The 24,142-nt window shown below is 38.0% G+C and overlaps 1 protein-coding gene, 1 long non-coding RNA gene and 1 other non-coding gene across 13 annotated transcripts; 2 read left to right on the top strand and 1 right to left on the bottom strand.

Moving 5' to 3' along the window:
* Positions 1–5,659: 5,659 nt before the first annotated feature.
* LOC139195865 (uncharacterized) lies at positions 5,660–8,049 on the bottom strand. The gene is made up of 4 exons (XR_011580934.1): positions 7,821–8,049; positions 7,568–7,686; positions 6,746–6,804; positions 5,660–5,901 (listed from the first exon to the last, which is right to left on the bottom strand). It is a non-coding gene; the product is annotated as an uncharacterized lncRNA (long non-coding RNA).
* A 1,193-nt stretch (positions 8,050–9,242) lies between these two features.
* Positions 9,243–22,913, top strand: LOC139196330 (uncharacterized). Of its 11 annotated transcripts, none has more exons than XM_070822103.1 (6): positions 9,243–9,503; positions 12,359–12,432; positions 15,966–16,088; positions 16,185–16,852; positions 17,289–17,364; positions 18,011–18,305. In XM_070822103.1, exons 3-5 carry the CDS (start codon positions 16,022–16,024, stop codon positions 17,331–17,333), a joined length of 780 nt encoding a protein of 259 aa, XP_070678204.1. In that variant the 5' UTR covers positions 9,243–9,503; positions 12,359–12,432; positions 15,966–16,021; the 3' UTR covers positions 17,334–17,364; positions 18,011–18,305. The 11 variants fall into 11 exon arrangements, 8 of the variants coding, with proteins under 8 accessions (XP_070678204.1, XP_070678202.1, XP_070678201.1 ...); XM_070822098.1 differs by having other exon boundaries at positions 9,377–9,513; positions 15,961–16,088; XM_070822101.1 differs by having other exon boundaries at positions 15,966–16,852.
* Positions 20,997–21,207, top strand: LOC114825318 (small nucleolar RNA U3). The gene has a single exon (XR_003773959.1). It is a non-coding gene; the product is annotated as a small nucleolar RNA U3 (small nucleolar RNA).
* Positions 22,914–24,142: the final 1,229 nt, after the last annotated feature.

Genomic DNA, 24,142 nt, shown 5'->3' with positions numbered 1-24,142 from the left:
TTTAGATGCAAGAAGAACCATAAAGATAACCAGATCTGAGCACAAATGGAACTCTCAAAGTAGAACACAAGTTGAAATGACTTGAATACATGCTGGACAATATGCTAAATGATAGATCTACTAGTTTAGAAAACAAACAAAGAGTTCTGGGCAAGATTTCACCTTGTCCAGCAAGGTTGAACTTCTTGCAAACGCTTCTCTTTGAGTTTACAAAGGTTGTATGCTTGAAAAGTAATGGATGGTAAACAAGTTTACACAAGAGAATCGATACTACGGGAGTAGCAAAGCTTTTAACTAAAGAAAGATGAACTTTCTGGGTAGGCGATGCCTAAAAGATCGGAGATCTGGGCTGTTTACAGCTTTGTTTTGCAAATCTGGCTTGAGAGCAGAGTTTGTAAGTTTGTTTGTTTGTTTGATTGGTTGAGTATCTTTGTCCCTGGAATCACTTCCTTCTTTTATAGGCAGCTTAGCACGACTGCAATGGTTGTGCTCTTGCCCGAAAGCACTCGGAAGGTAGTGAGTCATCACCTCTTTTTTACTTAAGTGCCACTGGAAAGTGCTTTTTGGTTAATAGTATGTTAGTCTCCATCACTTGTCACTTCCATAGGCAAGCAAGTGGCTTGTTTGTGATTGTGAAGGCTTCACTTCATCCTTGGGCTTTATGTTGGGCTCCAGATGAATCCCTTTTTATTTAACATCCTTGGGCCCTTCCTCAATTTGGCACAAAGTTCAAATATTAACCCAAACACTATGTCTAGTTTATTAGATTTGAGTTTCTTAAGGATCTAATTGGCGAGGAAGCAAAAGATTGTCATATATGTTATGGGGTTGTTAATTTCCTCTAGATAAAAATCATTGGCATAAAAATGGTTTAGGACCGATCCCATCATTTTGGATAAGTGGTTAGTTGAGCTGAGTGTCAGTTGTAGGGGTGGGTTCAAAAAACCGAAAACCGAAAAAAACCGAAAACCAAACCGAACCGAAACCGAAAAAACCGAACCAAACGAAAAAATCGAACCGAATTGAAAAAACCGAACCGAACCGAATTCTTTTGGTTCGGTTCGGTTTTAGTGATCTAGAAACCGAACCGAATTAATTAAATTAATTTTTTTATTTAATTATTTGTTTTGGGTATTATTTTCTAAACCCAATTTGTAAGTTAAAATGTGCTAACCCAATATGTTGCCAAACTTTAAGCTCAAAATATTAAAAAAAGGCCTATAAAAACTCTAAACCCTAACCTATTATTTCTCCCCCATATAAGGTTCCGGAACCAAACCTCTTCCCGAAGTACCTACATCCATCTCCATAGCACTGTCTACTTCTGCGCCAGCTTTCTTTTCCAAATCTACTCTCATATAACATGTAACATAATCCATAAACATTTATTTCGGGTAGATTACTTGGGTAATTTGTGATGGAAAAGAATCCAACACACACTAAATAAATCCACCCACGCATTACCTTTACTAATCAAGTTGTCAACATGCAGTTACAAGCAAACAACACTGATCTTTGAACAACATCATACAATTTAACTTTTCTAAGTCATTTGTACGATTTTTGTGTGATTTTTGTGTTGTGAGGTTGTTAGTTTGGACTTTGAAAGACTTGATTGATGATTTTAGTTCAACTTTAAATGTTTATTTTCATTGTCTTTGATTCTAGTTAGAATGTTTATGTTATGATTGTGTTGGATATGTTAAAATTTAAAATTTCAATGTTTTTCATTTTTTGAAAAAAAATAAAAACAAAAAACCGAAACCGAACCGGAAAAAACCGAACCGAAAAAAAATTGAACCGAACCGAACCGAACCAAAATTTCGGTTTGGTTTCGATTTTGGCAAAAAACTGAACCGATTTAAACCGAACCCACCCCTAGTCAGTTGGACGGTTATATAGTAACTAATTCTCAGCATTGCTGGATTGGGTGTAGAGTGCAAGGACCTTCGGGAACTTCTTTTAGTATATTAATTCTAGGTTCTGTATTTTTGAAAGATTTTGTAGAATTGTATTTTAGTATGATTTCTTGACATTTTCGTATCCATATTCTATGTTAATTGTGACACCTTGGGCATTTGTGTGCTTCTTTGCATATTTGGAAATTCATGATGTAAGAGTATGAGTATGATTCTTATAAGTCTTGGGATAATTGATATTATAAAGAAGTCTAAATCTGATAAGGAATGCAGTCTTGAGAGAAGTTCCAATTGGTTTTGGAAAAGAACTTTGTGTTGGAACTTTATAAAGTCTCATGAATCTTTATGGTTTGTATGTCTTTGAATCCTAGTCCAATTCTGATAGGGAATGGACGAAGGAGCACTATATATTTATGGTTCAAACCACTGCTCTTGCGATTATTAGCTTATGTTGTTCTAAGTCCTATTGATTAGAGAAGCTATTGTGATCGTAAAAGAGGAGAAGGTTTCGAACACAGAGGCTGCAATGGCTTCTTCATCGGTATCGAACAATGCAGAACCAGGTTTGAGTTCCTGTCTCCTTAGAAATCAAGGTTATAAAGGTATGATCCTATAGAACAGATCTTGTTCAGGTATGTACTGGTGCAATTGTTTCTGTTTTCACATTCACATTACATACACGATCAAAGGGTTGTGATTTAGTTGATTAGTCCTTATGTTCTTGGCTGATGCGTTAGTCTATAAGTTTATATCTCCTATCTTACACATGATACAAATCTTGTGGTAATAAATCTCTATCGACCTTTTCCATGGAGCTTTGTTTCTGAATATAATTATGGGGGATTAAGGAGGGCTTTGAAGAATTTTTGTTTGTAGTTTTAATTTCTGCTGGTGCTCTTAAGAGGTATATTTAACATTTGGAATAGATTTTTGAGATTATACTTTACGCTTCGAAGTTGGGACACAAAAGAATTACTTCTTTCTCAAGAACATTTTTGTAGTAGTATACAATAATTAGTTAATAGGTTTGATCCTCTCATTATGAATATTAAAATGTTTTTTTTTTTTTTAAGTACTTCACGTATTTTCTTGTTGGAATTAAGTCTTTATCAAGTATGATTTCTCCTGGTTTAAATACAGGTTCAGTTTTTATGTTATGCATATATGTTAAACGTCCTTAGTCCGACTCTTACGAACGAATACATGGTTATTACCTTTCAAATTGAATTTTACAGAGATTATATATGAAAAGAAGTGTGGATAATATATGTATACATTAATCTTGATGTGGAAAGTTAAATTAGATTGTTTCTCTTACATTGTGATGATATACAAAGAAGCGCTAGAAATTAAGTGCAGAGAAGAAAAAGATGCACCCTTGCTATTTCATATGTTCAATTTTCTCGACTTATATACACGGTACGAATATATGAACACAGGAAAGTCCATATCTGTCAGTACTGCTATTGTAAAAAATATATCATAGATAAGCATATATGCATTCAAATAGGAACAAGTTCAAAAAAAATAATTGCTCCGTCCCATCCCACGCATAAACATTGTACCAAACAACAGACGGAACAGGAGTAAATTAGTCATTTAATCTTTTGGTTCCATTCCGTCATGCACATACCAAACGCAGAATGGAACAACCGTCCCGTTCCGTCCTGCACATACCAAACATAACACAAAACCTCCATTCCGTCCCGTCCTGTATGCGTACCAAACGGCACCTTAGTGCGAAGTAACAATGATTTGTAGAAATCTGAGCTTGTGCTGCGACGTAACAACGATTATGTAGTAGCTGACCATATGTAATGATTAACGACTATGGCATACCATATGGTTTTGGTTTTATATTTTGTTTTGGATGAAGTAAATGCAGACGACATGTGTTTTGCATTTTGGTTTTAGTTTTAGATATTAGAGAAGAGGTATGGTGTATGATGCTACCTTAAAGTCTCAGTAGCTGCTCTGCATAATATATGGTTTTTGTGTGAAACATGAATCTCAGATAGTGATTTGTACTCAGAGACAGGTTTAATGTGGCTATCTGTAATTGGTTTTTCTTTTTTTTATTGGGAAAAAGTAATTGGTTTATTATTAGAATTAAATGCGGGATCCGTAGGCTGTAGCCAACCCCTATAAACTTTTAAAAACTTTGTGGAATTATAAAACTATTCAATTAAATGCGGACATCTGTAATTGGTATGGTATTATATTTCATGGACATGACATCCAATTCAATGTTTCAGTTCTGGGGAAGTGTTTAATTGGTCATTGGCTACAAGGTCACAAGGAAGAGTGCCGTCTCCTAGCATAGTTCACCAGAATATTGGTTTGAGGTACAATTATCTTCCTAACTTTTCCATCTGATGATCAAAATCTTTAATTTTGTGTACTTTTATGTTTCTAAATTCTAATTTCTCACTAATATTAAGATGGTCAAATAATTGAAGAATCACATCCTTAGCACTTGTTTGTCTGCCGTCATCTCTTCTTCAGTTCATTATTTCAAGATAGTATTTCTCCTTTTTTTATTTGCATTTACATTTGAAATAAGGGAAATTTTGATATTGGTGTCTTGTTTTTTAATTACTTAGACTAAACATATGTTGTCACATCCCGACCCGGGACGGATCACTTTCCAGGCCCGTTCACGATATTGTCCGCTTTGGGCTCCGACCACGCCCTTACGGTTTTGTTTCTGGGAACTCACGAGCAACTTCCTAGTGGATCACCCATCATGGGATTGCTCTCGCGCGCTACTCGCTTAACTTCGGAATTCCGATGGAACCCGAAGCCAATGAGCTCCCAAAAGGCCTTGTACTAGGCAGGGCTGGGAATATACATTTAAGGATCACTCCCCTGGGCGATGTGGGATGTCACAATTCACCCCCCTTAGGGGCCCGACGTCCTCGTCAGCACAACACGGCCAGGGTTAGGCTCTGATACCAATTGTCACATCTCAGCCCGGGGCAGATCACTTCCCGGGCCCGCTCCACTACCGTAGCACGATAATGTCCGCTTTGGGCTCCGACCACGCCCTCACGGTTTTGTTTCTGGGAACTCACAAGCAACTTCCCAGTGGGTCACCCATCATGAGATTGCTCTTGCGCACTACTCGCTTAACTTCGGAGTTCAGATGGAACCCAAAGCCAGTGAGCTTCCAAAATGCCTCGTGCTAGGCAGGGATGAGAATATACATTTAAGGATCACTCCCCTTGACGATGTGGGATGTCACATATGTTTCTTTTAAAATTTTGATTAAACATTCTCCTATAAATTTGGGGATTATTAATTTCATTTTATATTATTTCCTTTATGAAAATTATCTCGTTTTCTTTTCATTATTACTGTGCATTTACAATTTTAAAAATTGTCAATAGTTCATAAAATTATGAAAATCTGAAATTTTCCAATACTCATCTGCAACACTGGTGTCTCATAAAACGTACCTAAAAGACAACTTGCAAAAGTTTTTTCTTTAAATAATTGGCAAATACATAATGCACACATATAAAATGTAGATACAAACAATAAAATAGAAAGTTACTAAAACATACATATTGGTACATTTAAAATAAACGTACCTAAAATCCATCGGTACACTTCAATTTAACATGGGTACATTTTAATTCAGTAGGGTTACTATTTAATTTAGTAATGGTACATTTTAATTTACTATGAAGACGTTCAATTCGGCATAGGTATGTTTTAATTTAAAAATAAGTTGTATTGGTACATTTTAATGTTTTTGTTAAGAAAGATGGTACATTAATTTCACCTGAATTGACACACCCCGTCCCGAAGGAGGGCATGCTGGCCGTCACGTGAGAGTGACGTAACCATTTACACAGTTCGGAAGCTTTAATTAATACAATTACTAAGATATAACACCCGAGGGTGAATCCTACTTTTGTGAATTCTGTCCGAACACCGTTGGATTCCTCGTGGCCACCAAAGCTTTGCTAACTTGAACCTGGAGGGGCGCAAAACAAAATTGAGTGGGTCAGCAAAACAAAGCTTTTCGAAAACCTTTCATTTAAAACATTTCTAACCCCTCGCCGTAAAACCTGTATATTTTCCCAGAAATTTAGTATATAAACATATATATATCATCAAAAGCTCAAATCACAATCCTTCAACACTTTTCAGAAAGAATATGCCATGCCATGCCAAAATATAATATGAATGCATCAATATAAATCAAGTGAAATAATAAATCAACTGGAGACCCTACAGTGGTCCTGTACGGTTGATTCTATAGCTCAATATCCCATCCAGCCGGAGTCACCAACTGTGACCTGTACGGCCCTGCCGGAGTCACCAATTATGACCTGTACGGCACTACACTGCACATAAGTCAGAACTACCTATAGTAGTCTGTACGACTAAGATGGTGAAATAATACGCTCTAGTGCTTCTCTCATCAATCATCTGTGCACATAATCTAAGGTCACCTACCAGTCGGAACCCCTCTAATGGTCTGTACAACTGGCATGTCGGAACCACCTCTAGTGGTCTGTACGACATCCACCTACTTGGATCCAAGGCGAGCGTGCAGTGTGGTGAATAATATAAGCACTAACACCTAGGGTGCAGGTTCTGAGCTTTCAATGCAATTCACATAAATAAATCGTATGAATAATGTAAAAACTCACATGTGTGTCCACAGCGTCAATTCACATATATATGCATCAATTATCAATTCAAATATCTCATCAATTGCATGCATGGCATTTTAAAATATATTTTCATATAAATGCATTTTTTGGGAAAAACAGTAGTATATAGGTAATACGAAAACAAAACTGCCCACTCACCTGGAATTCGCCCTACAACTCCCTAGCACAACACATCAAGGCGTCATGACGATCGGTGCCTAGAACAAAAATCAAATCCAACCTCAGAATTCATATCAATAGAATATAACTTATATAAAACACGTCACTACGCAGTTCGATCCTGAAGATCTGCAACTCAGATTTCCAATCCATAACTTCCAGAGGTCCACAATATATCCCTAGAACAACATCCTAAAATTTCCTTACCATCCAACGGTCGGATCTCTGTCAATTATCAAAACCAAGTGACGGTTAACATTCTATATTATGGACTTACAACTCCAATTCCGGAAGATCCGTAAATCGGATTCCCAATCCGTAAGTTCCCATAATCCTCAATTATTACGTATTACGACGCATCAAAGTTTGGTGACGATCCAACGGTCGGATCGTCAATTCACATTTTCACCTATATGCGAAATAACTATAAAAACGTTAATTTAAACACATAACCAACAATTTGAAATAACTTCTCATACGATGCTCAATTTGGGTATATGAATATACCACATCAACCTACTCGACATCACGGACGTCAAGGAATTTTTAGAAAAATTTTTAGACTTGCCACGCGCCCTCACGCGCCGTGGGTGGCACGGACCTACGCGCCCCCACGCGCGTCTTCTTCCTCAGCCAGTCGCCGGACTGGTTTTTCCGGTGGCCGGATTCCGGCGAATTTTGTAATTGCTTGTTCTCCTTCGTTTCTCAACCGTTTTCTTCGAATTTTATATCAATTTGAAGCCCTCAACATGTAGAATCACGATGGACTAGTTTCAAGGTCTAAAATTCACTAGATTTTACCTGGGGAAGCACGATACTTCGGCAAAAAGTGAAACTTCGTTCTATGGCTCCCCGACGTCCAAAATACCTCAACGTTGCACTCCGAGCATCATGAGGATGTTCTAAAGCTCACTATAGCCCTGAAATTCAAAGAAAACCCTCCGTTTAAAAGTTGATAAATAGTGACCAACTCGGGGATTCGATTTTTCGGGGTTTTCTCACATTAAACTTCAACCAAAATCATGCCAAATGACTAAGGAAAGAGACTTGTTACCTTTCTGAACCTCAAAATGGCATGAAACCTCGACGATCAAATCGGTGCTACAGTGCTTCGACGGAACCCTCGTGGTTTCTGGGTTTATCGAAGATAATTCAACCAACCAAGGGTATGGTTGAATTCGTATTCTTGCAAGAAATATGATGGGGGGTCTTGGGAGCTTGATCCGTGAAGGAATGGGGGTCAACGGACTACGTTCGTACGATTTGCAGAGAAAGGGAGAGTTCGAAGGGAGGAGAGAGAGAGACACGGGGAAGGGAAAAGGAATGAGGGCTTGTATGTGTGGTCCAACATCAATCCTCACCATCCATTCTCATCTTAGTTCCCTAACCACACAAACAATCCAACATAAGATAATTCCAAAATTTATAAAGTTTAAGTCTAAATACTGTCACATACACACATACCTTAATACCCGTCAAGGGTAATCCCGTCATTTCACGTTCCTGATATAAAAATCTCGGGACGGGCTGTGACATGAATCATAGTTGAATTCTAACGAATAAAATAGAGAATGAGAAAGAATATTAACCCTTACAGTAGTAAAGATTGTACCAAGTTAGAAAATATTTATATATATTATCCTATTGAAATTTCTTAATAATTTAAGTCTCTCGGTCCTCAATTAATTTGGTTATTATTGAATTTTTAAATTGAGGAAAGGATAAAGATAATAAATTAAATAAATATTATTTGAAAGCACTTCTAGCGTAGAAATTAATTTAAAATAAATTTGAAAAGCATCTAAATCAAGAATATTGTCACATCCCGGCCCGGCCCCCCACCACATTCCAGGCTCGACTCCACCATAGCACGATATTGTCCACTTTGGATCCCGACCACGCCCTCACGGTTTTATTTTTGGGAACTCATACGAGAACTTCCCAGTGGGTCACCCATCCTGGGATTGCTTTCACGCGAACTCGCTTAACTTCTTGTTTTTGGGAACTCATACGAGAACTTCACAGTGGGTCACCCATCCTGGGATTGCTCTCACGCGAACTCGCTTAACTTCAAAGTTCCTACGGAATCCGAAACCAGTGAACTCACAAAAAGCCTTATGCTAGGTAGGGATGAGAATATACATTTAAGGATCACTCCCTTAGGCAATGTGGAATGTTACAAATATACGTGGAATAGATGGTTTAATCAAAAGTTTAAGCACCTAAATCTAAAGTTAAAAATGAATGAATGTTTAATCTAAAATTGTTTAAAATGAGGTATCTAATTCTAATTTTCTCTTGAAATAATTTCCCATGATTTGGGTTTCTGTGTTTGATAATATATATATATATATATATATATATATATATAGACTGCTATGTGTATTTTACAACCATGCTCATTGTGAGACTAAGCTCACCATCTCTCATTTCGTTTAAATAGTATCATTTATTTTAAAAAAAACTTTAAATGTGCATAGCAAGAAACATCATTTATCCATTAAAAGGCCATTTCTAATTCAAATACTTTTTTATTAGACAAATCCATAAGCCCACAGAGAAAACTTGCACAACGGGAACGCCACGGACTGAACTCCACAACGGACACTACCTGGCCTCCGTTTGCTTGGAAACCAAACTAGCTAGGGGTGGTTCCTTCTTTACTAGCCAGATATAAATACAACACACCATCTTTCTCTGCGAATTAGCTTTCGGCTTGCTTTCTTCGCGATCAGAGGTACATGCAGGTTCTGAATCTTCGCTTTTTATTCAATCTTTTATCACCTAATATTAATCTTAATTGTTTTGCCAGAAATCTTTACTTTTCTTTTCTTAATTTTTCGAATCAGAAATGTTTTTGCTGTGATCATTAACATTTTTGCTGAATTAAATTTATGTTTAGCTTAATTTTGAATTGTTAATATTTCTGCCCTGATTGTTTTACCAGTTGTTGTACGGTGGACTGGTATGTTTTCCTGTGGTAGTTTCACTGTGGCATTTCGTCAAACACTTGGTGTGCGGTTCTGTATCCATAATTGTGTAGCTCAAACATACTTTCCTCATAATTTATATGGTAAATTTTGTGTAATTATTATGTTTTATAATCAGACAATCAATATGGACCGTAAATTCAACAAAAATCCACCTGATTACTGTCTGATGTTATGATATCATGGGTATTGGTTTTTAAGTTCTCTTAATTATGTGTTCGGTGAGGGAAAATGATTGTGCTTGATCTGAATATGTTGAAGAACTCTTTGGCTTTACATGGATGTGCTCCTTTTTTTTTAAATTTGGGAAAGAGACGTCCCTGCTGCACATATGTGATTGTAGAGATTGTGGGATATTTGGGGTCTAAAACAATAATCAAACTTTGAATCTCATATTAGTGCGAGCATAAGAATATAAAATGAACTAGCCCACGGAAAAAAGTTAAACTTTTTTCAAGCTTTTATTTTTCATTGGTCATTAGAGAGAGACATATAACTCGAGTGGTAGCAATTAGGGTTCTGAGGCCATCTGAATGCTTTCGTGGTGCCTTTATATTCTTATGTAATATTTACTTGAAAGTTGTACATAATGTCTCAAAGCACCCCTAGTAGTGTAGCATCTTCTATGGCTACATCACCATGTCCTCCACAATCACCACAAGCCTTACAATCACAATCATCATTGCCTTCTCCAAATCCCTCCTCCTCAAAAAAAGTTAGTTGTTGCAAGTTTGAGGTGGGCAATGGAGAGAGGGTTAGGTTTTGGGAGGATGGGTGGTTAGTAGGGGGACCGCTGAAGGAGCAATTCCCCAGATTATTCTTATTATCGAGGAAGCATAATCATAACATATCTAGCTTTGTGGAAGCTTCGTCAAGTTCCTTGAGTTGGAACTTTGATTTTAGGAGAAATCTGAATGAGATGGAGATAGAAGAGGCGGCCAGCTTATTACAGAAAGTGGAAGTGGTTCGCTTGTCTCCATCAAAAATGGATAACAGAAGGTGGAACCTAGAAACTTCAGGTTTGTTCACATGCAAATCCTATCGGTCATTACTGAGCAACAATGGGATTGTGCACTATTATCCACCCTACTCTCAGATTTGGAAATCAAAAGTTCCTCCGAAGGTTAAAATACTTGTATGGCTTGTGGCCAATGGGAGTCTCAACACTTGCGACAAAATTCAAAGGAGAAACCCTATGATATGTTTATCCCCACATTGGTGTAGTTTATGTAAAGCTAAGGAGGAGAGTGTAAATCACATCTTTCTTCATTGCTCCTACTCGATACAACTGTGGTGGAAACTGTTTCAGGAGGTTAAAGTAAGTTGGGTCATTCCTAAAGGGTGTTTTGAGCTACTAAGCACCAATTTCAAGGCACTTGGAAAAGGGAAAAAATCCAAAGCTTTGTGGGGTTGCCTGGTATCGGCAATTTTCTGGAATATATGGCTGGAACGCAACAAAAGGATTTTTGAAGACTATACTGGAGTGGGGGCAAAAGTACTTTGGGGGAGAGTTAAATATTGGGCATCTTTTTGGGCTTCGGTTACTAAAGAGTTTAATAATTGCTCTCTATCTCAAATACTGTGGGATTTGTTAGCAGCAGTTAAGTGAGCTTGGTCTAGAATTGGCTACTGTAGCCAATTCCTATTAGGATTTTCCTTTCTAATTTGTTGGTGGACTTCTTATCCACTTCTGTGTTTTTCTCTTTTCTTTAATAAAATTGTTTCTTCTCAAAAAAAAAAAAAAAAAAAAAAAAAATAGAAGGTCTGTGGACCTGTGGACCAAAGAAATATAAAAAAATTTACTAAAAAAAAGGCCTGTGGACCCGTAGGAGCCGAATGAATTACCTTAACTGTTCTGGGTTTTTCGCGGCTTTAATCCACATTAAAATATTTTCCACTAGGGGCCCGGCCTGTGCCCACCCCTATGTGGCAGCATTGAAGCATTTCTACAACTACTACGGAGAATGGAGGTGTACAACGGATATTTTAACGGTTAAAATTTTCAAAAATCAAGATATAATAATTACACAATTTGGAATATATCTAGTCCGGAGCATCCTAGAATTTTTGGTAATAGCAATTGCCATCCGGTATAGTAGAAAACACTGTCCTAGTTTCCAATAGGGTTCCTTTCCTTTCAGTTGACCAATTCATTGTTGTAACTTTTCCTGGTACAGAGTTATTATACAATCAAGTAATCGATTTATTATTTTTGTTATAGTTTCAATTTTTATGAGGATTTTCTGCTCAAAGGAACAGCCCCTGTTATCAAATTTAATCCTTTATTGTTGCATTTGTTTATAAATTTGTGCAAGTGTTTTGCTTAGTAATAAGTGAACTTAATCGAATTGGGAATTTGGGTTTTTGTAGAATTGCGATATTGATAAAACAGTGTTTGGGAATTTCTTAAAGTTGTGTCCTCTTGTGTGTAATTTGTTGGCTGTGGAGGACATTGATAAGGTTTGGTTTGTGTTGTTGAATGTTAGAATTCATAAGGTTGAATTCAATGGAAACCAGCAGTAAATCATGTTTATAAAATGATTTACTAATGGCCTTGTTTAAATTCTTTCTTTCTTTTGACCAAGTTGATGTAATTGTGTAGGCGTTTGAACCAAATTGCACCGCTGGAAAATCTTCAGCACGTCAAGCGGGTGCACAAGAAATTTGTTCAAGGAGGTCAGTCTCTATCTCTTAAGCCCTTAACCCATTTGTTAAATTTATTAAGATTATCAAAAAGCTAAATTTGTGTCTGTGCTCGACTTGATTCAAAAGGGTTTTTGGTAGTGAATTGGAGATGTTCATTTGTTATCCAATAGAGAAGATTTTCTTTATTGTCCTGCCCTACGTCACCTCTAATATGCTTTCAAACATGTCTATCAAACCAAAATAATAATCAGCATGGCAAAATTGTTTATGAATGTTATCCTAGCATATCAATAGGATTTGTCTACACTTATGCATATTTCCAACTCTTGCTTGTTATTCCCCTGATTTGGGGGGTTCAGGCGGCAAGTAAATGACGGCCAAGATGATATTTACCTGACATGGTTACCACATTGTTCTATGTTGAATGCTCTTACTATCTTATCTTTCTGTTATACATTAAGATTTCCAACTCTTGCTTGTTCTTACTATCTTATCTTTCTGTTATATATTTTGAGTTCTTTTTCTCACAACCATATATTTCTATGTTGAATGCTCAGATTTTTGAACCATTTATTTTATTTATTGATTGGAATTTGGATATATGCTGAACTGTGGTTGTGATATATTAATGTGTACTTATTGCAACCTGTGTACTTATTAATGAGATAGTGATTATTATGTTGAATATTTCTGGATGAAGGTTACCATTTTATGATTTTATCTCACTATATTATGTATGCGAGATTACATATTAGAACAGCCTGCAATGTATGTTGAAGAATATAAAAATTACAAGATAGGCTGGAGCAACAGAGGAGCTCTAGTGTTATGTTGATCAATGATCATTGTATCATGATTCATGCCTTTTCGAATGAAGAATGATCAACATTTTAAATCTGTTGCCATAATCGAATTGACTGTAACTTCTTTGGTCCTGTCGGTTATATGATATTGAATGTCTTTGGTCCTCTCTACTTTAATTTCTGATGTTCCCATTTTGCTTATGTATTTGCACATGTTTCTTTCTTCAAGCAGTATTTCTCTCTTCAATTTTTAGTCCAATAGCCCAAAAGCCCAAAACTATTTTGGGATTCCCGATTATCCCGAAATCCCGAAAATTTGGTTTGGTATTCCCGAAAACTTCGGTTTGGGAATCGGGACTTGCATTTTGGTTCGGTATCCCATACCGAACCAGCCCTAGGTACGATCCTATAGAACAGATCCTGTTCAAGTAAGGTTGTAAACCTTGCCGGCAAGTGAAGCTATATAAACCACATCACTTCCTTGCGAGTAGTCGATGTGGGACTCTTTGGCACTATGTTTTATTCTTTCACCCACTGATTTGAACCTCCTTTGTGCACAAAACTGAGAATACAGTCTCTCTAGCTTTTCTAGATTTCAAGTCCTCGTCTTAATCTTTCAAGATTTCTTCCCATTTCAATGTTTTCCAACGTTTCGAGTTCTCGTCTGTCCACTCCAAGCTTGCTCTGCTACTTCGAACTCATCACTTGAAATCCCACTACCACCACATCGCCCCTCTCTTTTTTCTTCTTATTCTTCTTCTTCTTCTTCTTTGTCAAGCTCAGTGCTGCTGCATTCATGCCAGAACCTCCCGACCCTGAAACAGGTCCACGCTCGTATCCCGGTCTCAACTGGGATCCAGCCCTATCAATGGACACTTAATCTCCAATAGTCATCGTGAAGACAATCCGTATACCAGCCTATCAATCACCCCATCCGGTGAAGCTCCCAGCCAATCCTCTCCAACATTCCTATTACCATAAACTTGAAATTCAGGAAACAAAACAGAATTTCCTGTTATCAGCTTGTATCTTTCAAGTGCTTCCTCTTCTTTGATATTGCTCCAACAGGTAGCCAAATTACCCGAAAATGGCTCAAGGGCTCCAATCTTCTCTAGCCAAACTAAGGGGAAGTGAACGGATTAGACGATCTTAACAGTAGTTAGGAGTGGAGTGAAAAGATCAACCCTCCAATATTTCGAGACAGGGTCAATCCAATCCGCCACATACTCCAGGTTGTAATTTGCTAGTTTTGGGGAGAGGACATGGAAGTTGGAAGACAAAGGGATCTAGGGGTCCTCCCACAATTTTACTGATTTTCCATTCCCAATCATCCATCGTATTCCCCTACGAATTACTTCTCTGGCACCACTTATACTTCTCCAGTAGAAAGAGGAGTTTGGTTTCAATTCTGTTTCTATGAACGAGCCCGCAGGGAAGTACTTGGCCTTAAGGATCCTTGCCATCAGGGAGTTGGGTTCAATGATTATCCTCCAGGCTTGCTTGGCTAATAAAGCTAGGTTAAAAGTGTGGAAATTGCGAAACCCCAAACCCCTCTCTGATTTTGGGAGGCATAACTTATCCCAAGAAAGCCAATGGATCTTTCGCTCACTGTCCGCCCCGCCCCACCAGGGTAATGGAAGGTGATTCTCTTCAAATTATGGGTGCGCTAGCGAACCTCTCCCCTAACCGGTCATCCATTGGCCAGATCATGGAGGGTACAAGGGCTCTTCTCCCTTCAATCACTAAAGACTTATATTCCCATATTCGACGCCAAGCTAACATTGTAGCCCATCACCTAGCTCGGTTTAGCTTGTCGATTGGCAACCACTGCGAATGGCTCTCAAGCCCACCTACTTTCATCTTGGATCTTGTTGAGGACTGCCTGTAAATGGTCCCTCTATCAAATTGTAATCTCTGATGTACTACTTATAATGGGGATGTTTTTGGCTCCATTCCATCAATGAATGCTATTGTTTCTTCAAAAAACAAAAACAAAAAAAAAGCAAAACCCAACGCCCAATTTTAAAAATTAAAAATATTAAAAACCAAAACCCCAGCTTAAACCCTAAGACTTGCCCACCCGGACGCAGTTAACAAATTCCAAAATCTCTCCAGCCTCAACCATCTAATGCTGCCGCAGGATCTTCTTCAACCTCTCACCAGTGTCCTTCCCCTTCCCCTTCCCCTCTTGGTACGTCTCTGAATCTCTCTCCCCGTCTCTTCTGCAACTAGTGGCTCCACTTTTTGTTTTTTGGCATGCTCAGTGATTGATTTTGATTCCTTTTAATTCTATGGTGTTAGTTTTCTGGGTCACTGAAATATTAGGGTTTGAATTTGGGAGAATTAGATTATGAATCGCCAGTTAGGGCTAAACTTTAGGATTCTGGGGGCTCTTCTTGTGGATATTTCCTGCGTAAATTCTAGTTTCTCTGAAATTCGCAGCCACCGTCGCCGTTATAGGGAAGATATGCGCTTCAACCCCCCACCCCCGTTTATCTATATTGAGAATATATCAGCGATTTTGTGGATATTCGTGTTCGTGTGTGTATGCATAAGTTTGCATTTCTTATACCGACACTCTCATTTGTTGTGTAGCAATTGGTATGTCTTTGGCCTTGCATTTGTTTTCCATGAGCTGAGATATTTGCTTCTTGCTTGCCCTTTTTGTTCACCTGTCAATACACAAGAATTGCAAGTATCACATTCGTAGGTTTTATTGGGATTGCCAGAAAATAAAAATGTTTTCTTGTTACAGAACAGATTCTACTAGTCGGAGAAGCTACATCAACTATTTCTTTTCAGTTCTGGCTCCTATTATGTTTGCCAACCGCAGACAAGTTCTCAACCATTCTCGTTGTTCTATGAGATTTGCTTCTTCTGAAGGTTATTCTGTTCTTAATTCAAGTGGTCTTCAGCACTGGTTCAAAAATTGGCAAGGACTCAGAAAAAATAAACTGACAGCAAGTACTTTTGCTGCAGCGGTTGGTTTATTTCATCGCAGACGACTCCAGCTTTGGCTAGAGAAGATTGGAGCCCTTGAGCCATTTTCTGGTAATTTGGCTACGTGTTGGAGCAATATCAAAGAAGAGGAAGCACTTGAAAGATACAAGCTGATAACAGGAAATTCCGTTTTGTTTCCTGAATTTCAAGTTTATGGTAATAGGAATGTTGGAGAGGATTGGTTGGGAGCTTCACCGGATGGGGTGATTGATAGGCTGGTATACGGATTGCCTTCACGAGGAGTATTGGAGATTAAATGTCCATTTTTTTATGGAAATATGACGAAGGCTACCCCTTGGTCACGAATTCCTCTATACTGTGTTCCACAGGCTCAGGGTTTAATGGAAATACTTGACAGGGATTGGATGGATTTCTATGTTTGGACTCCTAAAGGGAGCAGCCTGTTCAGGGTATATCGGGATGCAGAATACTGGGATGTTCTGAAAATAGTTCTCTCGGATTTTTGGTGGAATCATGTCCAGCCAGCAAGGGAGATCTTGAGCAAGTCTCAGATTAGAGATCCCCTTGTTGAATTAAAATCGCTCAAGCCAGCACCCAGGCATGAACTGTGTAGTTATATAGTTTATGAAAGCAAATGCGTTGTTGATAACTCCAAGTTATTGATGCGTGAAATCAATGGCAAACTGGTAAACTGATTCATCTATAACCACAGTATAGGCACTTCAGCTTATTGATTCGTGAAATCAATGGCACGTCAAGTAGCTGGAATGTGACTTTGATGAGTTGAGTAATTGATTTTATGTCCGTTGTTTTCTTTTGTATTAATTGCGTTCAAATTTCTTCTTCATCATATTTGTCCTTCCCAAGACTATTTACTTTGTAATTACATTGCTCTATAGTAGAGTATTGTTGTTGATGGGGTTTGCTCAAATCATATTGGTTTCGTAGTTTTACTTGTAGGAAAATTTAATTAGATGGATCTAAGTAGCACATAAGTCTCAATCTGGGATTGGTCGAACTGTGCATTTTCCTATTAAAGTTTAATTCTTCATGAAAACCTCGTCTAAATTTAGCAAGTGATCCTGAACTAGATCTCTTGGTATTTTTTATTTGTTCTTGCAGAAGATTTTACTGAAGTTGGATTTACATTATCTCAAAGGCAAGTAGAAGGCTGTAAAGACTGTCTCAATTATTTCAGGTACAATATCTTTATTTTACTTATTTAAAGAAATGAATGATGCTATTGATCGACTGAGAAATACATAAAGCCTTACATAATTTTTCTCATCTGTTCTTTTGGATCGAAAGTAGTGGTTGGGAGTGCTCTCTACTTTAATTTAGTATCCAAGGATCTTTTGTGTATGAACATATTGCAGAAATTTGTTGCTTTCTTGGCTGATCAGATTCGAGAAACTTAAATTTATAGGTACTCATTTTTGAGAGGTGAATCTATAAATTATCGTTAGTTTTTCATCTCATTCGAGCTCTCTTTTTTCCTCACTATGTTCGAATGGCATTGTGCTGGCTGGGCATCTTCTGCTTCGGGTCTTTTGAGTTGGTGATTGTTATCAAATTGTTATTTGAATTAAATTCTGTTGGAATTATAAGTTGATACTTGTTTCAGTCTTGGTTGTCCTGATATCTGATAAAGGTCGTACCCAGTGCACAAGGCTCCCGCTTTACGCAGGGTCTGGGAGAGGTGAATGTCAGCTAGCCTTACCCCCATTTATGGAGAGGCTGCTCCCAAGTCTCGAACCCGAGACCTACCGCTCATGGGCGAAGGCACTTGCTATCGCACCAAGTGCGACCTCTTGTCCTGATATCTGAATGAAACGATTAAATAGTTTTGCAGATGCTACCAGGTCTAGGTGCTCGAACAACGAAGTGGATAACGAAGAATCCTTCATAGAGATGACTTGCTTAGACGAAATTATAGAACCATTTGTAAGTAGAGATTTCCGTGGCAAGCTTAGCGTTTGGTTGCTAATTTCTGGTTTCCCGTATTTCGTCTATACGACCGGTATCAGATTATGCCAAGTACAAGAGACGCATGTAAAAGTTTTTGGTTTACATGGGTATGTGTTACACATGATGATTACCATCTCTTCAATACACTTGGGGTCTATTTCATAGTCTTAATTTCTACGGAGACGGTATTTAAATGAGTAATGATTTCCGCACTCTTTTCCTCTTCTCCTTTGATTGGCATAACCCAACGCCAATAGAAAAGGCTGTATCACATCAAGAATCTGCAACCGCTTGTTTTCCTACTTAAGCATCCAAACTTAATGAATCGCATCCCACTTGATGGCGTGAGATCGATCTCCAAAAGCCAGAAACAAACCCAAAGGGCCTTCCCTTTCTTGTGCCTCACCATCTTAAAACTAACTTGGCACTCATCTTCTCAACTTCTGACTAACCACTTGGATTTTGCTACCGTGCTGCTATCGCTGCGAAGCAAAGTCCTGATAGTATCACAAACCATTGTCCCTTCGAGTAGGCAGCTATATCCGTCAATTAACATGTCAAGTTAGCTGATCAGCAAATTCAAATCAATCCCTATTGCATCCTGGCAGCTCCACCCTGGCATCTTCTTTAGATCCATCTCGCTCATAACTCTCCTCGTCACTTCTACTTCATCCCACTGTCCGACACTAGCTTGTGTGTTACTCAACAGAGTATGGTACCTAGCGTTATCAGGTTCTAGTTCCAAGAGCCTCTGAGCAGCATGCTCCCCAACATCTCTGTCTGAGACTGTAAATTCTACATCCTGAAAGAAGAGCACCCCAAATCCTACTATCCGGAAAAGTCATCATTTTCATAATGACAGCTAAGGCCTCTTTAAGCTTCCCAAATCGACCCAAGAGATCAACAATGCTAGTGTAATGGTCTAAATCAGGTTCGATACCAAACTTCCATTTCAAGGAACAAAAAGCATCACAACCTTCAGTCGCAAGACCGGAATGGCTACAAGCAGATAACAAGCTTATGAAGGTGGCACTATTTGGTCTTATTCCTTCTCTAATCATCAGGTCAAATAGTTTCAAGGCTTCAAAACCAAGTCCGTGGCTCCCATAGCCCTCGATCATTGATGTCCAAGTCACTATATCTTTGACCAACATTCTATCAAAACACACTCTAGCTGCAGATAGACTACCACTTCTTATGTACATGTTTATTATGGAGGTTTCGAGATGAGTATAGCTCTCCTCGTCTTCATACAATGATTTCCTTATGATGTAGCCATGAATTTGTTTTCCCAACTTCAAAGCACCTAGGTTTGCAAATGCATCAACGAGGCTTCTTAGTATCTCAGCCGTTGGTTCCGGACCCAAAGCTTGCATTTCGCGAAAGAGTCCAACAGCTTCACTAAACCAACCATTTTGAATGAAGCCAAACATCATAGCACCCCAAGTAATGCTGTTCCTGTGAGGGATTTCTCTGAACAGCCTATCTGAGATTCCTAATTCTCCACACTTGGCATAGAGGTCTAACAAAGATGTCTGCAAAACGTGATCACAAAGCCCACGTTTTATCGCCAAACAATGCAAGCTTTCACCTTGGGAAAGAATCCCATGTTTGGTCAATGCTGATATAACCAAAGTTAATGTCTCAACGCCCGGCGCCACTTTGCCCTGCATATCATTGAACTACTCTCTTACTTTCGCAACATCCCCTATCGAAGAAAAAAAGGAAATGCAGATATTCCAGGAGACTACATCCCTTCTATCGAGTTCGCTGAAAAAGTCTTCAACTTCGTTGATTGTACCTAATTTAGCATACATTCTCAAGATTGAGTTCTGCACAGATGCATCATACAGTAAATCGTTCTTAATCACATAACCGTCAAACTGACTTCCACAAATTGCATTTTCAGTGCCACAACATCCTTGCAACATGGTCAACATAGTAACGGAATTCGGTTCCAACTCCAACCTCATTTCATTGAACAAACTCAACCCACAGGCAACATTCCCTTCCGAAACATATAGCCGGAAATCATCGATGTCCGCGAAACCAAATCTCTTTGACACATTTCATCAAACAACTTACGAGCACGATCAATTTCTCCGCATTTCACATACATATCAATCATTGTATTACCAAAATACACATCCATTCCAAAACCCATTTGAATGGCCACACAATGAACCATTCCCGCATACCTAACTTCACCCCCGAGCAACATAACCACCTTGTTTACAATCGGGAAAGTAAAGCAATCATGCGAAACACCCAACTCACGCATCTTCTTGTACAGCAACAGAGCCAAATCAACAAGACCACATTCGACATGGGACTTCATCATTAAATTCCACAACATGGTATTTGGTTCTCGAATCGAACCGAAAACTGAAACGGCGCTATCGAGGTCATCGAAACGAGCGTACAGAGTGAATAACTTTGAAAAATGGGAAGAGGGCTGGATCCCAGTTGAGACCAGGATACGAGCCTGGACGTGTTTCAGGGTCGGGAGGTTCTGGCACGAATGCAGCAGCACCGAGCTTGACAAAGAAGAAGAAGAAAAAAGAGAGGGGGCGATGTGGTGGTAGTGGGATTTCAAGTGATGGGTTCGAAGTAGAAGAGCAAGCTTGGAGTGGAGAGACGAGAACTCGAAACGTTGGAAAACATGGAAACGGGAAGAAATCTTGAAAGATTAAGACCAGGACTTGAAATCTAGAAAAGCTAGAGAGACTGTATTCTCAGTTTTGTGCACAAAGGAGGTTCAAATCAGTGAGTGAATGAATAAAACATAGTGCCAAAGAGACCCACATCGACTACTCGCAAGGAAGTGATGTGGTTTATATAGCTTCACTTGCCAGTAAGTAACCGACATTACTTGAACAGGATCTGTTTAATAGGATTGTACTTATGTATCCTTGATCTCCAAGGAGAACAGAGGAACCCTAGCCTGGGGGATTAATCATGACTCTGCTATCAGAGCGTGATTAACAGCTGATAGTTCCTCGGTTCCATCCAGCGGTAGAGGATCGCTCTCGGTCGGTTTCACTGGCTGGGATGGTCTCCCTTTTTTTATTCTTTATAATTTAATTTATTTTGAAAATTGTATGAGCTTACATAAATTACATAGTAGCCATTCAGCTTTGAAGTTTATGACAATCTCATACAACATCTTTAAAATATTTCATTTTCATGCTTCACGTACTATTTTATTTCAAAATAATACATCCGTTACATTTTTCATCCATTGATCTGTTAAGCGTTAACGTGGCTGCCAAATGTGTGCCACGTGCAAAAATATGCTCCTATCTTTCATAAATATGCTCCTATCTTTCATAAATATGCTCCTATCTTCCCCAAACTCACCGCACCCTCTTCCCTCCTCTACACACCCCACTTCTTAAATCCACACCCATTAGGGAAGACGGGAGGGAGAAGAAATGGGTGGGTTGTAGGGAACGGGGGTCGGGGAAGATGAGAAAGTTTTACCTCTGGTAAATGGTAATTTGGCTGCTTGGAATACAAGAACTCAAACTGATCTCCAAATTGATCTATAGAATCTAAAATTTGAAATTTTTTAAGGCTTTTTAGTTAAAATGGTCTTTGAGATTAGTATAACTCTCTGCATTGGTATCTAAGATTTAAAATCAATAGAAATGGTTTTTGAGACTGTCCACCGTCAGTCAGTTTAGTCATTATATAAAAAAAATTCCGTTAAGTTGAAGAAACCATCAGTTCAAGTGGAGATGATTCATTTGACAAAAATACGCTCAATTTAACGAGGTTTATTATGGAATGACCAAAATGATTAACGGTATATGATAGGAGTATATTTATGCGACTGAGTTAGCTTGTTCTCATGCATTTATGTTGTTATTCCTTAGTTGTTTTAGTGTTTAAAGTCATTTTTGTGCAATTTCAGGTTCTAAGGACAAAGTATGCAAAAATGTGCATTTTGGAGCCTTTTGGAGCAATTTTGGGCTTGGAATAAATATCACATGCTTGGAACTAAAGGAATGGACGAAATTGAAGACCTAAAGATGAGGATTCCTACTTGAAGTAGGAAAGTTAAGCCAAGGTTTCCTATTTTGGTTTGATCTTTCCTAAATCCTAAATGTCCCTAAGTTCCAGCAACATTGAAGGTTTCACATGCATTTTAAGACACAAATTAAGGGTTCCTTGTACCATAACAAACCTTTGCCATGCATTCCATCCATGTTTAATTCTTGCATCAATCATCAATTCACTTTCACCTTTGAATCATTTCAACACCACTTCATTTTACCCATGCTTTGCATCATTAATTCACTTTCACCTTTGAATCATTTCAACACCACTCCATTTTACCCATGCTTTGCCTTGCACTTCCTCTATAAAAGGAAGTGTGTGTAACATAAATTGGGTTCATACTTGGTTAGATCATTCACTCCCATTTCAACACAACCTTCATCCAAACACATCCATTCATCTTCACATCCATTCTTCCATACAAACAAACCTTCAAACACTCACCAACACCTTGTGCCGTAGCAAAGGAAGGGAAGGAAAGTGCTTCGACGTGCTTCCTGTTCAACTTGGATCGTTGGAGCGTTTAGGTGTTTTCTTTCTTTTGTTTCTAATGTTTAAGTTCATTTCCTTTCGTTTTGTTGTAAATATGAGTGGCTAAACCCCTTTTTGGCTAGGGGTGATTTCAAAGCCATGATTATGTGTGCAATATAATTTGATAAATTCCAGTTATGAACTCTTGAATCGTGAATGCAATTGGCTTAACTATTTGATTGATAACTTATTTGTATTTGTTAATTAAGGGTCGACATTTAATTGGCATGCATAAATCCGTTACTAGAATATAAGGAAGTTTCACATAATCGTTACAAACTTATATTCACATGTAGTGAAGGTCGCTTATAAACGATCACGTTAAGTTCAATTCCTAGCATGAGTGACATGATGTCATAGTTGCAAGTGCTTTGTCAATGCTTATGATTTTCATTAAACGTAATGATTTTTGATTGTATATCTATTATAATGTCATGTAGGGAACTTTAGAAGAATATTTTGGGTTGTCGAATGATGTCATCCAATCTAATAAAACAAGGAAAATCTGAGAGTTAACTAGTGATGTTACGGTTAATTTGGAGCATTGTCGTTCATAATTCAATGAAGTAGTAACTGGAAATTAAGTATTTGCATACATGTCATGTGTGGAGAAAAAAGCCTCTAGCTATCTTATCCATCATCTTATTTCTCAAATTTGTTTTACAATCTATCTAGTTTTTCGTACTTGTTTGTTTGTTTCAACTTCGTCCAAAATTCAATCCCCCTTTACTTTAGTGTGTCTAATTAGTTAGAATCTGTTTTAATTTGTGTTTTTAAATGTTTTGATTCAAGTAAAAGTTAATTTTCGTCCAAAGTCATTCCTAGTGTCTAGTTTAAGTTTATTTAGTTGTTTTAAGCTATTTTGAGTATTTTAAGTTTGCTTTGAGTCTTGTGAGTCTTGTAAAATATTTTTAAGTTTAGTTTTATGTTTTTGAGTCAGTTTAGAGGTTATTAGCAAGCCCTCCTAATCCCCGGTCCAAAACGATCCCTACTTATACTTATACTACAGTTGTCAAAAGAGGGTTAAATTTGTGTGTTAAGTTAATTTTCAGATCAGTATACAATCTCATAGACTACTTCTATCGATGTTAAATTCCAAAGATCAAAATGAGAAGTTATGACAATCTGAAAGAATATTTTAGTTAAAATAAAAAGTTTTTTTTAATAATGTTTTGGCACCTAAAAAAGTTTTTTTAGTGTTTTGGCCCTTGTCCTACTCCAACTCCTGCTTACTAACACAAGAATCCAGCCAAAAAAATTCTTTCCTCGTGAGGTGATGGGGTAAAGGCATTGAAGTTTCCTGGAAATGGTCCCAAAAAGGACAAGTAACATGGGTTAACCAACTTTATATAAAATTCTCTCTTCTTCCACAATATTCTTTTATATTTTGATTTTCTTTTATAATAAAATGGTAG

Source organism: Malus domestica, chromosome 05 (assembly GCF_042453785.1).
Source record: "Malus domestica chromosome 05, GDT2T_hap1".
Classification (NCBI taxonomy): Eukaryota; Viridiplantae; Streptophyta; class Magnoliopsida; order Rosales; family Rosaceae; genus Malus; species Malus domestica.
Note: the sequence above shows the minus strand (reverse complement) of the source record. Positions and strands in the feature narration are given on the sequence as shown.

Bases quoted from the DNA above. Each gene is read 5' to 3' on its own strand.
- LOC139196330 (XM_070822096.1), top strand. The intron at 12,433-15,960 runs GTCAGTCTCTAT...TTCTTGTTACAG, and splicing joins CAAGAAATTTGTTCAAGGAG to AACAGATTCTACTAGTCGGA. The intron at 16,853-17,288 runs GTAAACTGATTC...TTGTTCTTGCAG, and splicing joins GTGAAATCAATGGCAAACTG to AAGATTTTACTGAAGTTGGA.